Below are 17,010 nucleotides of genomic sequence, written 5' to 3' on the forward strand. Positions count from 1 at the left end.
TTAGAGGCTCTTCTGCAGCGCGGAAAATTCCATCACCAACACGTTCGCGTCACCTACGGGTACCGCTTATTGGAAACACTGCGGCGCGTCCTTGAACGTCAGTAAAGACAAGGTTGTCTTCCGCGAATTATGGGCGATTAACAATGCGTGGACGCATTCTTCGGAGAATTGATAACGCGGACAGCTGCCGTACGTGCTGTTGAAGCGCTCACGCATTGAATTGAGACCGGGCAACTTCACTGCGTTCTCTTTTTGTTTCTCCTGCGTGAAAAACCAGCGGCTTTCCTTTGCCTTTTTCTCTTGTAACGTACTAGTTAACCCGTTTCTTAATTAGTGGAGTAGCGTATAAAGGTGCGAGGCAAATGCCGGCACGTAAGAAAAAAATAAAGAGAACTGAGGAACCATTCAATCATCGAGTCGCTGTGCTCACATTACGAAACTATGGCACATGCGTTATGCGACTGAACACTGGGATTCCTGCACTAAATGAAACTAGAGAAGTAGTATAGAGAGAATGTACTTTCAACCATCAGCTGCCTGGCCATTGCGGTATCTCCGGCAACGACCTCGCTGACGACGCTGCTAAGAAAGCACACGAAGGAGCAACCCTTGTTTCTATACCTTTATCGCGTACTGACGCAGCCCAACACTTAGGCAAGCTAGCGCACCGTATGACATTGGAGAAGTGGCACACACCTGATTTCACTCAACATCGATTGCATTCCCTCGATCCATCTATGCAACTGTGGCTGTTACCAGGGCTTCCGCGTAATGAGGAAACAATGCTGTGCCGCTTACGCTTGGGCGTCGCATTCACGAATGCATATACGTTTTTGATTCGAATGGCTGATAGCGCCGAGTGCAATGCCTGCGGTGTCGAAGAAACTATAGACCATCTACTGTGCTACTGCCCATCATTTGAAAATGAAAGACAAGATCTCTGCACAGCTCTCAAACAGTTAGATAGAACACCGTTCACCTTGAACAAGATCTTGGGACCATGGCCTCGCATATCGCAGCGACAAAAGGCCACAAAAGCGCTGCTGCGATATTTGAAAGATACAGGATTGAGTCAGCGTCTGTAATCCGGGCTGAGTGACTGAACGATATCCCCGGTGGACTTTCTCTTCTTTCTTTAATCTTTCCGTCCCCGTTTCCCTTTCCCCAGTGTAGGGTAGCCAACCGGGCTCAGTCCTGGTTAACCTCCCTACCTTTCATTTATCATTTGCTCTCTCTCTCTCTCGCACTTAGAAGTGCGTGCTTGAATGTGTTCCGGTCACAGATTAAGTATATTAGTGCACCTGAAGTCCAACAGGTGGCTTATATAAACTGCGATATTCAAACAAATCTCCTCTTTGCTATCGCCACTTCATTCTTACATTCGATTCGTCGTTCAACACGCCCATTCATTTATTCCAAATTTACAACTCTTCCATTTCTAAACTGTCTCAGCTAGGATTGAAAGCGGTACTCTTATAGGTGTACTGAGAGGAAACTTTTTTTTTTGCGGTAAATTATTGTTTGGGGCATCTAAACCACACAAATCATACTGGCAACTTGGCAAACCTCAGATTTTTAAACAGCCCGCTTCGCTTTTGCTTATACTGTGCCGTGACGTCATGTCGAGGATCAGTGCGAGGTTTTTTGACACTCGCTCCGGTTCGTTCGTTCCGTCTCGTATACTCTCTCCAACATCGGCTCATAAAAAAAATCATTCGCGCCTTTTGCAGTGTACTTGAATTGGGAAATCGCAGTTGGGCCTCGAGCCGAAGGGTCCTCTTAAATGTCGAAAAATAAACGCGTCGATCCCCATCGCCATCATTCGACATAGCAAGAGGCTCACCTTAGCCCAGACAGCTCCTTTGGCTTCCAAAGCGTCCGGTAGACCCGAGTCCGGCACTATGTCCTTGTAGTTGACCATGAGCGTGAGCACCGCCGATACGGCCACGTAGAGCACGGTGACCACGGTCATCGAGATGAACGTGGCGATGGGCAGCGAGCGCTGCGGGTTCTTCGCCTCCTCCCCCGAAGCGGCGATGGCGTCGAAGCCGACGTAGGCGAAGAAGCACGCCGCCGACGCGGCCAGGATGCCGTGGACGCCGAAGGGCATGAACCCCCCGGTCTCCGGGTTGCTCCAGTTGTCGAAGTCGGCGTAGTAGCCGCCCACGCCGATGATGATGAAGAGGACGAAGATGTTGACGCAGCAGAGGATGTTGTTGAGCCACGAGGTGGCCTGCATGCCGACGGACATGAACGCCACGTACACCACGATGATGCCCAGCGCCAGGAAGTCCGGGTACTGGGAGAGGTACGGGCCCGGGAGCTCTCCCGTCGCGTTCATGATGGCGCCCTTGATGGCGCCGTGCGTGAGCGAGTCGATGTACGCGCTGCAGGCCCGGGCCACGGCCGAGATGCCGATGACGTTCTCCAGGACCACGTTCCAGCCGACGAAGAAGGCCCAGAACTCGCCGACGCTAAAGTACGCGTACGAGTAGGCCGAGCCGGCCCGGGGGAAGCGCACGCCGAACTCGGCGTAGGCCAGCGCGGCGAGCAGGGACGCGACGCCGGCCACGATGTAGGAGACGATGAGCGCCGGGCCCGCGATGTTCTTGGCCACCGACGGGGTGAGCACGTAGATGCCGGAGCCCATCATGTGGCCGATGCCGAGCAGCGTGATGTCGAAAGTGGTCAGGCATCGCTTCAGGGAGGTCTGCATGTGGTCCGCGCCGGGCTCCTTGGTCCGCCGCAGCTTGTGCAGGAACGTCGAGAGCATCTTGCCGGCGCCTCCCTGCAGCGCAAACGGGAAACAGAGATATGGTTGCTGGTTAGAAAGAGGCAGAGACCGGTCCTACAGTGCGAAACGGCAACGGTAATTCGTGAACCTGGCGGGATGCACTCTGCAGTCACTCCTGCAGCCAGCAGGTGGCGATTACGAGAAGATGAACAATCGGGCCGAATTGACGAAGATTTTCGTACTTGTGTAGAGTCCAAAAATCGCGATTACCGAGCCATCTGCATTTACGAAAATTTTCTGCTTCAGGACGTTCTCGTGAATGCGGGCCTTTTACCTTTGGTCGACGAGTGTCAGGGGATAATTTTTGTTCAACCTAACATACAATACCGCCCTTACCATATTTCGCCCTCCCAAGACGGCACTCGCCAGGAGAAAGTGGCATCGCACGGATAATAACGTGTTTCATTGCTATTCACAGACAATGCTCATTCATCTGCTCACCGAAGCACGCAGTGCGTGCGGGTTGAGCAGGCTGATCAACACCAAAGACGTGTCGATGTACCAAACACTTAAATAAGAAAAAAATACCGCATTGCATGAAAAATTATAAACCAGTTTATGCAACACGTATTACACATGCCTACTTTCATTATCCCCTGGCACCTGTCGCATTACCCGCCATTTATTTTCTCGCCTCTCCTCAGCTCGCCGACACTCGTGCGCAGCACGATCTCAGAGTGTTGTCGAAATAAAGCACGCGTAGTAATCGTCGTTTCCCTCAAAAAAATATTTACTGAAGTACAATCAGACATCGACTGCTCACGTCGAGCGGGTTATATTGGACAAGCGGAAACATACGTCGCGTTGTTTACGGGCAGGGAAGGAAGTGCCGCCGTAATGCTGTCAACATCTCGCGTGCCAACCACTATACGATCCACGACGGTGCCGACGAAGTACCAACGAGAGGGCAGCGAACAGTCGTAAACACTCCAGAGGTTCTTTGACGAGCGCTGCCGATGCGTCGAGGGGGCAATGAAAGGCGTCGTTGCGGAATGTGAGTGGCCCTGGCCTGGCCCGCAAGCACGTGACCTCCTGATGTTAAACTCCCATATCGGCCGTCCCAGACACCCGGCGCATAACGAAGCGACGCTTCCTGTGTGCGTACGTTCGGGAAAGTTTGAATGAGACATGTGCACGCTACGTCCACGCAAAGCGCGTTCCCCCGTAAGAAATAGTCTATCCGTAAACAGAAATGCACGTTTCATTCTTAGCGGCGAACGTCGCAGAGTTTCTCAGTACATTCACACGTATTTACCGCCAGTAACATTACATACACTTAGACATAGCAGTGCATGACACTTGGATATATAGAGCTGCGCTTCAGCGTCGCAATAACGCGCAATGTTGGTCACGTAAAGAACAACCGTTCCAGATGTTTCATCATGGCGCTCACCACGTGGCAGAGCGTCTCAAACGAGAACTGCGCGCCGGTGTACGAAATAGCATGAACGACTCACCTTCATTTTGCAATTTCTCGCCGGCTGTTCGCAAGACTACTCAGAATTCCACGCACGAACAAATAAGAAAGAAACGAGCCCCGTAGTAATACGGCCAGGCAGGAACGGCGGTTCGTCGGTGTACGCTGCCTGCCGTTTCCCCAGGCCGTCCGTCAGTCGCTTCAACTGACGCTCAAGTTTACGGGGGTCTAATATCGGGGCAGGGTGGCTCGAAATGAAACCACGTAAGATGGCCAGATGACGGATGCCCCGTCTTAACCGCGCAATGAGCCGCTGACGAGTGAGCTATCCGCGCCGACCAAAGTGAGGAGTGCGAACCGCGGCAGATTCAGAGAACGCGCCGCTTCGTATAGAGGCGCGCTTCCCTCGCAGAGAGGGGGAAGGGAAGCAGGCTGCTCATTGGTCGATTCATCTTCTCGGGTACACTCGCAGAGCTCGCTTGCGCACCGTTGCGAGGGCGCTACTATGGGCCGAAGCGTTGGGGGTGGGGGAGGGTATACACATCGTCGGTGCCGTCGCCGTCGCTGGAACACGATCCTTTCTGTCACCACCGTCAGCGCTGTGCACCCCTTCCCCCTCATTCATACTAAACTGCAACCTAACCCACCCCTCTCCCCCCCCCCCCCCCCGCCGCGCGACTCGTCTCCTTCGCCGAGCGATGCGCATACTTCAGTTATCAAGCTATTTACGTTGGAAATGTCCTGCACCTCTTCCGTCGACGATCTTCCAACCTTAACCCGTAACTTCCACCGTCTCGGCCGCCATTGTTCGATTAGCAATACGCCCCTCGCAGACTCCGTCCATATCCACTGCTGTAGCCTCTAAGAGCAGGTGTACTCTGCGTATACAGGTTGTCTTTCTTTCTTATTTTGGTGAGCGATGACTACAGGATGCATTCAAAGGTTAGCCCTCGCACTACATATTGAACCTATCTGGCCTCATCCGCAGCTTCAACTGCTAGATGTACGAAGTCGCCGGCAGGCACAACCTTCGCTCACACGGCTTTTCGTGTCACTGAAAAGCGTTTCTTCAGTTGTCAGTGTATCGCTTATGCATGTAGTGCCGTTCCGTTCATAACAGCAGTTGCAGCGTCTACGGCGTTCCCGTTCCCTCCGGCATTTTCTGCACGCAACTTCAGCGTCCGATTAATTTAAGCAGCGTTGCTCTCGTTATCCATTCCCCTCCGGCCATGCCTATAATCTCGCCACTTCAGGTTCATCCGTACTTATACGGTGCAGCGGGCACGGCACATAACCCGGCACGCATCTATTTGCTAAAACTCAACCGCGTGACTTCGATTGGCCGTTCCACACTCACCCTGTTCCTTTCTATTCAACCTAACCCGCCACGTGAGGCTCATCCACATCCACGGTGCAGTGTCCACTGCACACAAAACTGCCCACTTTCATTTTCGTTTCTTTCCTTTTTTTTTATGGCATGCACTGAACCGCGGCGTCTTTTGTGTCCCCCCGTCTCACTTCCCCCCCCCTCCCTTCTCTGCCCTGCTTCTAAAGGAATACTGTCCGCACGCTTGCCCAGATTCGAGTGACGTAACTACGCGGGCGCACGCTGAGCCGCAGCAGCGTGCCGCTTGGCAGCGAAGCCAACCGAGGGCGAGCAGGCGACGCAGAGCTGGCGACGCTTTCACCGCATACGTCGCAAACGAGGAACAGGTGTCACTCTCGGGGTCGATCCAACGCGACAATGTGCCGACTCGTCCGTAGTAGGGCTTACGCCGCGAACGCCGGATGGAGGGGGGTGTCTATAACCACCCGCGGCGAGGTGGTGATGGGAGGAGAAGCGACGAGTGTATTCGCTCCTCGACGCGCGAAGGACGCGCTCGGGAGCTCGGAACAGAGCCAGGGCAGGAAGTGGGCCGCCCGCGGCTTTGCGCTAGCGAGCGCGTGCCTCTAGCGTCGACGACGAAGAGGAAGGGAGCTGGCGTTAACGGCGACGGAGGAAGCGGCCGGCGGAGTATCGCGGAAAAGCGATAAAGAGTGCAGGCAGGCAGCGTGGTACAGGGCGACGTTTCTCAGGCGCCGGAATCCCCCCCACACACACACTTTCTTTTTTTCTCTCATTGAACCTTTCGAACGAGCGCTATCAAACGGGCGTTACAGCAGAGGGCCCGAGGGGTAAGGGTTTACTGAAAGCAGTCATTTTGTCAGCGCCGACTGTTCGGGTGCTGTTGCAAACATCAATTTGCATTTGGTCAGTCGAAAAGGGGGGGGGGGGGGAGAGATAAACTTCTCTTTTCGAGAGTTTATAAGAAACGACGAACCATGACCTCAGTCTTTAAAGAAGAAAGGGCGATAGCTATAGGCTACTTGCAACACCAAACCGAAAGTGTGACCTCACAAAAACACGCCGTCGCGAATCCCTCGTTAGACGCTTTGCGGGCACTTTTGATGGACGACGCTGCCCCGCGGCCCTTATTTCTGGACTCTCACGAGGGCACCTGTGTTATCGTGCGAGTCCACTGTGTCCGCGAAAGAGTCCACGTGAAAGTCACACACTGTTTATCACACACCACGTAATGAACATGGAGTGGAGTGAGAAACCGTGGTCAAGGAGTGCATTGGGACAAATTACGTTTAATCAGAACAGTAACATCGTATAACTCGGAGCGCGCTAACAACGCGCAAGGAAGTAGCGCGTTGGAACATCCTGTTCAATCATGCGGCGCGCACTTAAAACAGCCCTGGCCAAGCAGGGATTCGTGCTTGTCAGCATAATGAACGCCGCAGCAAAAGAGAGAGAGAGAGAGAGAAGGGAAGACGGAAAGGCAGGGAGGTTAACTAGACTGAGTCCAGTTTGCTACCCTACGCGTGGGGAGGGGAATGGGGAGTGAAAGAGAAAGAGAGAGAACTTAAGTGTAGGTTGTCTATAGTCGCGCACTCAAGTCCGTCGCCTTCAGGTAGCGAAAAAGCGCTCTAACTGCTTTTTGGGCCAATGAGCTGTGAGGCCAGGCTCCCAAGTGAGGCCAGGCTCCCAAGGGAGCCGCAGCAAAAGCTCCGAACGTGACTCTACGGGCTTTATTCCAGCGCTCGAGGTCCGATTTCGTTCTGCGATTTCGTGAACACTCGAAAATGGTATGAAAACTCTGAAGCTCACACACGCGGCTACCGAAAGTTCACTAAATGAGGAGTTCGAAGAATTGGTTCAATGGGTGATTCATGGATGTCTCCACCGTAGATCAAAATGGCTCAATAGCCAAAAAGACAGGCAAGTTCTGCTCAACAAAGTTCTTGCCAACATAAAGGTCCCAAGGAAGACAGTGACTGTATAGATCAGCCAGTATACGTATCAAAAACTATGTTCCCGAGATCTCGCGTGCCCTAAGCACGATTTGATATTGAAGTACGCCGTAGTGGGATAATGCGGGTTAACTCTGACAACTTGGCAGGGATTCTGTAACGTGAACATACATCTAAGCACATGGGCGTTTTCGTACTTCGCCCCCACCGAAGCATGCGTGTGCTTTCGGCCCTATGTTGAAAGCGTTGAGAAAACCGTATGTTTGTCCCAAGGGAGCGCATAAGCTTTTGAGAATCAGAGAGAACATTTATGATAGTGTTTGTGACACGGCTACGGTGCGAAAAACATTTCGTGAGGATGATATCACGGTCAAATTCCTCCAGCGAGGAGCTGTGTGCCTTTGATGCGTGCATATATGCCCGAAAGCATTCATATCGCAGCAAGCACATCGACGGAAAGGCCTGGGGCTGTAAAGATAACATCTGGCTCGCGGCAACCCTCGCGATACTTGCAGTTTGGCGGTGCGGCCTTTGCGTCGAAGCTCTTGGCGTCGTGCAGAACCACCGGAAAAGAAGTGAGCGCGAGAATGTGCGGAGTCTGCGGCGGTCACGCGCATCTGGCTGTGGAAAAGCACACACGTACATTCATTGTTTGCGTGCACATTTATCATTGCGCGCCTTCGTCGCGGAATTCCCGCGCACTAAACCTTATCGTAACGACTTTTTTTCGTTCGTATCAAGATAACCCCGTCGCCCCATGCAAATGCCGACAGGTGGCTGCTTTCAGACGCGGAAACTTCGGCGCCACGTCCCGACACTGGAGATGAAATTCCTGGAATTTGGCAGGGAGGTAACGGACGCCTGATGGAAATATTAGTGAGTATTAGCATGCCGCGCACGCCCCGTTATACTGCGAGCGATATGTCTCCTATCTAACTAGGTTAAGATGCTAAGGGTGCACCGTCGTCCGAGTCATCGTCAGCCAGACTCATTGTCGGCGTTAGCGAGTTTTATCTTGTAGCCAGCAGATGAGCAGGAAATAAATTCATTCCGCGCTCTTTCCGCTTTGTCGACACAAGTTAGAACTAGTGATACAAAAGTGATAAATATCGGATGGACCATGCAGTGTAAACAGTCGTTCGGAAAGTCGTTCAGATAATAGTTGAGATAGTAGTTCAGATAGCAGTTCAGATAGCAATTCAGATAGTAGTTCAGATAGATGGTCGATCGGCATGTCGGAGGCACTTTATACAGCTTTATCTATTTCTTTTTATCACAATGAGTGTTACCACTCGTCGACTTTGCTCATGATTTCGGATTTGCACGCGTATAGGAAGTATGTGGTGTCTGTACGGCTGCCACGCATGCAAGGTCATGTACTACTTCAGCACAATGTTTACAAGTTAGGAAGAGCGAAAACCCCGACGAGTTGTTAGAACAGCGTGATGTGTTTTACTAACAGTACACCGATTGATATCCTCGCGCACCCTGTGCGGTTACGCTATTTATATAACAGTTCCTAACGTGCACTAGCGCTAGGTGACCCAAGGACGCACTAATCCGAATAACCAGGTCGTTAACCAGGTCAGTAAACAACGATTTATTGGTCCCGCTCCGCGAGAGCAAGCACTTGATGCGGTGTTCCCATTTCACGACCAGTGACTACGAGCCAAAACAGTCGACGCTGTTGGATGGTTACCACGAATGTCTGTTTAGGGCAGGTCAGCGTGATCCTATGCATAAACGCACGATAGCTTAGCAGCAGTGCTAATGATGGCATTAACACTAATGCGCCATGGCATGGCAAGTGTGCGGTGAACCCCTTGGGACATATTAGTACAATAAAAATTGTCCATGTCCCGTCAAGTTTTCCGAACTCACGTCGTAGGCGAAAAGACGTCACAGACGTCTCGAGAGCATCGACTCCCACTGTCATGAAACAGCCCTTCCAATTGCTGATGTTTCAAAAATTCAGCTAAAAAATGGACTCGTCATCCCGGCCCTGAGAAAGTGCACGTCCAGCGAAGCTGTTGAAAACCACTACAACTGCTGAGAGGGTTGTGCGATACGTCATTGCCTTACAGTAATGGCAATAATGGTAATTTTGACAGCAAGCCACCGTTGGTCGTATTGCCGTTTCTTTTTCCCTTTGCCACTCCTCGTATTCATGCTGCTCCTCGGGAGTCCTAACGACGCGTTGCCTACCCATAGCGGTACCGCAACAACAATGAAATCAGTTGTTAGGTTGGTTCTTTTTTATGGGAAGTGCTAGTGACGTCACTCCCCATGTGACAAGCTGCCGTCGCAAGCTGCGGTCGCCGCGGCAGCTTAAGCAGCAGTAATCTGCTTAAACATTTGCCGGGAGCGCTATATGCTTAGCATTGTTATCTGGATCGCCTTATGGTCAATCATGTGGTTCTGATACTTGTTTTGTGCTCGTTCTGTATGGAAACGAATGCCGTTCTGTATGTTGTATGCATGATTCCAAAGAATGTATGCACTTTTCGCTTCGCTTTGCTGAGTGTTTGAAACCTGCTTCACCTCCACCGGGGTCGGCCCGCTATTGCACTACCTCCGGGATTGGCCCACATTTTTGCCCAGGGAGATCTACACGAAAAGTGCTGACCAACGAGATGCTAACAGCTTCTCTGTAATTGAGTCCACAGAACGTGTTAACGAAAGCTTTAAGTTGACTCCTCAGAATTCTAATGACCATCCCCTTTACATGAAGCCAGTGTCACTACACTTGTTTTCCTTTAGCTGTCCTAAATACGCTGAAGGATGGCTCGTGTTAAGCACACTTGTGAAGAAGTAAACAGTGCCTTCTCAACTTGATAATGCGATGCGAAGTTTCAGTAATGCCCATGCTACGAGTCCAGTCCCTCTAAGGGTCATAGAACCCTACTCTCTCTAGACTTAGGCCCGTTCACATGGAACAATAATTGCCACGTGATAATATATTCAGTAGGTTGCTCTACGAGAAGGAGGAGGTTGGGGGGAGGGCTTGCTTGCTGGTAGGCGGACCTGGCCTTGCAACAGCTTCCGGCAATTTCTCCACCTGAAAGTCACCTATCAACCGCAATATGGTCAGCAAAGCTTCGCAGTACAACTAACAATACCAGATTCCAAAAACAAGTAGACTCGGAGCTCAGTACGTTGCGCGTTTGCTGAACCACAACGACCCATACGGTTTACCATTCACTTCGCAACTCTGTATCACGGAGGAACTTGAGGAGCCGAAGCACTTTCCTGCTAAATAACCAACGTCCTCGCGGGAACAAAACGTCACTTGCATTTGAATGTGGTATCGTCTTGTTCTTCAGTCTATCTATTAATTTATTTCGTTCGGCTTCAAATTCAGAGCCCTTTAGTATGCAATGTTCAATGTCACCAAGAGCTTGACAATGCGCACACGACGATGATGGGCCAAGACCCGTGTTGGACCGCCAAGATGGAGTCTGCGCTGACCCCGTGCAGACGCGATAAAGGAAAGCGGCGTCATTCTTGTTCGGTCCTCTGATCGCACATGTTGATTCGGTGGGGACCGCAACGGACGGAAGGGGCCTTAAGATGACCTTTCTTGATGCCTCTTTTTGCGTCCTGGGGAGCCTTCTTCGTGGGCTGGAATTGCAGCGCTTTGCGCGCCAGACTGTCAGCTCAGCTTAAGAGTCTAGGGTTTCACTCCGTACCGACGAGACCCTCGTCAATGTGTGCCTCCAACGCTAAGCTGATGATCATTTTGTCGCCATGTCAGGGCTCAAAGAGAACAGCTCGTATAACCCGGAAACAACGTTGCAAGCTCAATTCCAACCGGTTCCTCGAAACGCAAGCATTTCCACTTCAGTAAGTGCCATCAATACCTCTGCTTCACTCTATCTCAACAAAGTGCCAGGCATATAGTTACGAAGACAACTGAGCTTGTTACGTCAGTGCACGGTAAGTGCATTGCATTTCTGCATGAAAAGCTTCCGTCTGCGCTTGATGTAGTTGTACGAGAGGAGACGCTGTCGATTTCCGTGCACAAGCTATTCTGCGCCCGTAGTTCCGGGGAAAAGTTTCAGGTTCAGCGCGCACACGTCAAGTGCGAAGCACGAATACCTGGCACGCACAGATTTCCTCTGCGGTCGCGAGATATCACGCTATCTGCGAGTCGGCGCCATGGGACGACGACGACGTGCTGCGGTCAGCGTCGCGCTTCGTCGAAATTCTGAGTCGGCTTAATGCTGACGCACACATCTTGACACGCGTCAGCATCTCCGCCTTGCTCAGGCACGATACGACCAGGGTACACTACATTACGCAAGCACGCGCTTCGTATATAAGTACGTGTATTAACATGCGTTGTAGAGAAGCGAGAACTTTATGGCGATCTGCTTAAAAAGCAAGTTAATAGACGAATGTAGAATTAAGCCGAATTGTTGAAGTGAACTTCTGCAGTGCGAGAAAGGTCAGCCCTACCGTGAGAAACGGCGAGTGAGTGAGTGAGTGAGTGAGTGAGTGAGTGAGTGAGTGAGTGAGTGAGTGAGTGAGTGAGTGAGTGAGTGAGTGAGTGAGTGAGTGAGTGAGTGAGTGAGTGAGTGAGTGAGTGAGTGAGTGAGTGAGTGAGTGAGTGAGTGAGTGAGTGAGTGAGTGAGTGAGTGAGTGAGTGAGTGAGTGAGTGAGTGAGTGAGTGAGTGAGTGAGTGAGTGAGTGAGTGAGCGAGCGAGCGAGCGAGCGAGCGAGCGAGCGAGCGAGTGAGTGAGTGAGTGAGTGAGTGAGTGAGTGAGTGAGTGAGTGAGTGAGTGAGTGAGTGAGTGAGTGAGTGAGTGAGTGAGCGAGCGAGCGAGCGAGTGAGTGAGTGAGTGAGTGAGTGAGTGAGTGAGTGAGTGAGTGAGTGAGTGAGTGAGTGAGTGAGTGAGTGAGTGAGTGAGTGAGTGAGTGAGTGAGTGTGAAAATTAAGCTCTGGGGTTTCACGTGCCGCAACCACGATCTGATTATGAGGAGTGCCAAAGTGGGGAAGTCCCGATTAATTCTGACCGTTTGGGGTTCTTTGACGAGCACCTAAAGCTAAGTACCCGAGTAGTGTTTTATCATCCAACCGGAATGTGGCCACCGCGGCGGGGGTCGAACCATCGCGCTCAGGAGCGCCAGAGTGCACGCGTGAGTTTAGCATTTCATGTGGCTAAAAATAAAAAGAAAGAAAAATAACTTGAAAACGCAATAACGGAAGGCGGCGCCTTGAAGTTCTCGCACTATATCACCGTGCGGTCGTGGTCTTTCTGAGCACCTGCTCTAGGCAATAGTTAACCGTTAAAGGCAATGACTCGACCTAGAGAGTTTTGTTAGTCTTTCCTGGGTGACAGACAGATAAAGAACTTGAATTACAAGGTCCTGAGAAGCTTTGCCCTAGGGCAGAGCTGCCGTGGATGGCCGAAATTGACAGAAATTCCCGTCATCACAACGGCATACCTACGCTGCAGTCTGATTGCGAAATTCAACACGGGACACCCCTTTTCTAGGCAAATACATGAAACTAGAACATCTGTATAACACTTTACCAGTCTACACTGAGTCATCATAGTGCCTTACTGTCCCTTTAATTCCGAAGGCGGGGTCCTCGCTGGACACTTCGACGACTGTGAAACGTTCGTCCGTCCTGGTCGTTACGTCCTGCTTACAATATCCACTGAATATGTATTCAGCGGATATTGTGTATGGATATGTATTCGCCGCCAGGGAATACATATCCCCAGCACGCAGTAGAGGCACGCACGTTCGCTTTGACCAGCCGTCCTAATCCTGCATTGTACAGCGAAGGAGTCGTTATGGGGCAAACAAGATACGCTACGTTCGAAACGTCACTCCAGTGGCAATGCTTGCTCGCGGCCTTGACAAAAAAGGACGCTGTCACAGTGGACAACGAATTGGCCAGCGCGTCGAAGAGTCTGTGTGTGGGTGTCTGCGTTGCTTTAACACGGGGGCAACAACTGTTACGATAAACCTGACGAAAACGCATGTCGTTTCGCTATATATATATATATATATATATATATATATATATATATATATATATATACGTCGTCAAGCAACCAGCAAAACCTACGGAGAGAGAGAGAGAGAGTAGAATTCAGGAAGGCAGGGATGTTAACCAGTCAATAGTCTAGTTGGCTACCCTACACTGGGGGATGGGAGAAGGGGAAGAGAAAGAAGACTTTGAAAGAACTGTACGGCCTCGGTTTCTATCAGAAAGTGGGGAGGACAACGAGAGGGGGTGGAAAACACGTCAGACGCATGGGAACGCCCGGATTGGTTGGTGCAAACGCCGACGTCACGCGTCGTCTTGATGAAGAGGTGCACGCGTTAGGAAGGAGCAGGGCAGGCCGCCAGGTGGCGGAAGCGATGACGTCATGACGCCATCAAGACAGCGCCCGCATACGACGCGCGCGTCTCAGCACGATGTCACAAGATACGGAGCGTACAGCACTGGCACCATGCAGCGAAACAAAATTGGATTCTGTGGACGTGTACCAGCAGAGAGCTACTCCCTAACTTACACTCGTGTCCCGATGGTTTCTGCCAATTTTTCTTCTCACAATTGGCGTTCTTTCTCTTTTGTAGTGAGACCACGGTAAAAAAAAAAACGCTTTTTTTCTTTAGATCCAGCGGTCGCACTGTAAACAAAAGTTAGCCGACATTGGGGTTTTTGCGGCTCATGAGCTTTGAAGACTACCTTGCACCAGAAAATTACTCTGGCATGAGGCAGTAAAATGCGTTACATTACATCGTTTTACTACCATCTCTGAGAAACGTAGTAAAAGGATGTCATGAGCCGGCTTTACGACGTACAGAGTTTTAGATCACGTGACCAAAAACCATCTATTGAGAGTTTAAAACCACGTGATCTGGAACCGACCTGAAGATCACGTGATTGAATACTACCACTTTACTCCCCAAGGTTGCAAGCTCCGCCCAATCCAGTTAAGCCTACGCTCGGCGACAGGCACGGCCGCGGCAGGAATGGCAAAGATCGATGCCGTGGCGGTGCATCCACCAGCGGAAAGTTGGAAACTTGGAACATATGTACTACATACGTCGCGTAAGAGGTGTCTCAAGTGGACGCGGCTTCCTGCCGGCGCGCCGCCCGTTGCACGACCGACGAGCCAATCGACTGCATTGCGTCAGTGCGAACTCATCGAAAAATAATGTGCCGATTCCGCTCTGCACGGCGAACCGGCGTGGCCATGCTCGCATTCAGCGACAAAAATCGCCTCAAGAATCGTTCCTGGACCGATCCTCTCTACGGCAGGTAAATATCTTGCCGTTCGCGAGGGATACCGCCATCGGCCGGCAGCCTACAAACGGCGAGTTGTCGCGTCTGCTGCTCCGGCCGGAAGCAAGCGTGTCGGTCAAAGTGCATTGCCAAGCACAAGCCCACTTTTTCATGCTTCTACGAGCGAGAAAACGACTGTCTCTTGTCCACTTTGAAGCTGTGAACGGAATCGTCACGACCCACTGTAGCACAAAATAAACAAAACGTTGGTTAGTTGTAGTGACAGTCAATGGAAAGCCTCACGCACTAGAAATAGATGCTATCATGTCGAGCGGTCTCATCAATTCAAGGTGAGGGCACATAATCTCGTAAACACGACAGCTAGCGCTGTAGGAACCGTGTATACGAGCGGTGATCATGAATTTGTGCTCAGTAGGCGTCAAAGAAGCCCGTAGGCCATCCACCATTGCAAGCAGACGGGGCTGCACAGACGGCGCGCTGATGGGCTCGTGTTCGCCAAATAAAGCGGGAGACACACGGTCCGATCCGGCGTCCGACGCGCCTGAACGGCAGCCGGAATCGAGGTGTTTTGCCGTGCCGAAGCGCCGGATCGGACGTCCGGCGTGCGACAAACCGGGCAAATTTTCATCGTCCGATGTGTCCGACAACCGCACTCTCCTGACGTTCCCTCCACGGAGGCGGCGCTGGCAGGCCGGTTTCTCGCCGTCTTTTTTTTTTTTTTCCCTTGCCTGCTGCAGTTTGTTGCCGACACGAAATAGTTACCAGTTCAATAAAGTTATCTCAAACATGTGCTTAATATGCAAAACAGCGCCTAGTACACTAGCACTAAGCTACCGTCGAAATCGGGAGCCGCGACGCGAGCGCCTTTCCGCGGACAAACAGCACACACCGATCTCTATGCACCGACCGTCCGAGCGAGGCTGCTCGCTTCGCTTGCACGTTTGCCCTTCGCAACGACTGCGTCGAGTAAACCAAATGTATTTGATTACGGGCTACCTAAGTGCACAGCGTTAACTGTTTTGGCAAAAATAAGCCCTCTTCATCGAGCTCGGGCTGAATCAAGCGCCGTCGGCCGCAGCGTCCGCCTAGCTATGCCTGCCGGCCGTATCGCTGGCTGTTACCGGAGCCGTCAGTGGACAACGCGCCGTCGTGAAGTGTTCTGTCACTTGCAGGGGCATAATTTTATTGACAGTGTTCACGTAAAGCGAAGCAGTGTTGTGCAGAGTTTTTATATTGCGTTTCTCGACGTGAACCTGAACTCAAGCTCGGGGGGGGGGGGGGGGGGGCTGGATCTGGGCGGAGCTTACGCGCCGCTCGACCGTTCGGATACACGCACGTTGGATCGGACGGCGAATCGTACCGTGTGTCCCCTGCTTAAAGCTCGCTCATGGTTCGGTATATTCTTTATAAATAAGGAAGCCTACCTAGGCACTGTAAACCCAACAATTGGGGCCTAAATGCCTGCCCTCCTCCCAGCTACAGTTTCGTTTGAGCGACAAAGTCTGACTTCGAAGGCCGTGCTTTTGCAAACTGCATGCGACTGAAGTGGTTGCGAATCTTGAAGGCGACATCCGTTTCGTTTTTTTATCATATATACAGTACATTTTCTTAAACTTCGTATAAAAAAGTGCATATTTATACAAATTTAACACTTTTGGACCCAAGAAATTTGTTAAAGTGTCCCTACCGATTGTTGTTAGGAAAAAACACGTAATTTTCTCATTTACGACACATTTTTCTAAAAACCGCAGAGTGGCGCCACTGCAGTATTTGTTTGGTCGACATACCACGTTGGTTGTCGTGTTTGAGTTATATTTTAGAAGTGCCTAGACAAAATGTGCTCCTTGTCATGTGCAGTAACCATCGCAAACCCTCCGGACTCGTGTAACGCCGTTAGTTCGCCGTGTGTTTCGTGCGATCTACCAGTGTCGACAGTGAGTGTCTTACAACAGCGACCGTCCGAGCTGCCTTTGTTCTGCCGCTCCCGTGAAAAGTCTGGTACTGGAGCTTCGAATCGTAGTGTATGGAATGCTGTTGAAGGTTGTGCTTTTGTGGAGATGGAGTTCATCGGAAGTTCTACAGTGCTTGCGCCAGAAAGACGTCGGTGCCTCGGTACCTTTGAGACGAAGGAGCGTTGGCCAAGTCTTTTTGAAAGGTAAGCAAGTTTGGCCCTTGCGCGCATTCTTGAACTTATGATTTACGTAATGAACGTTGTGTAATTAGCTAGAGCAA

At 51.2% G+C, this 17,010-nt stretch overlaps 1 protein-coding gene across 6 annotated transcripts in view; it reads right to left on the minus strand.

Moving 5' to 3' along the window:
* The window catches only part of LOC139056179 (cationic amino acid transporter 4-like), a 184,298-nt gene that overhangs the window by 13,628 nt on the left and 153,660 nt on the right, over window positions 1-17,010 (minus strand). For 5 of the 6 annotated variants that reach the window (XM_070534173.1, XM_070534171.1, XM_070534172.1 and 2 more), the window contains exon 2: window positions 1,844-2,788. In XM_070534173.1, coding sequence (XP_070390274.1) covers window positions 1,844-2,788 — 945 coding nt within the window. Of the gene's footprint in view, window positions 1-1,843; window positions 2,789-4,251; window positions 4,564-17,010 lie in introns of those variants that run through there. The other variant, XM_070534174.1, reaches the window with a different exon arrangement.

The sequence above is a fragment of the Dermacentor albipictus genome, chromosome 2 (assembly GCF_038994185.2).
Source record: "Dermacentor albipictus isolate Rhodes 1998 colony chromosome 2, USDA_Dalb.pri_finalv2, whole genome shotgun sequence".
Taxonomy (NCBI): domain Eukaryota; kingdom Metazoa; phylum Arthropoda; class Arachnida; order Ixodida; family Ixodidae; genus Dermacentor; species Dermacentor albipictus.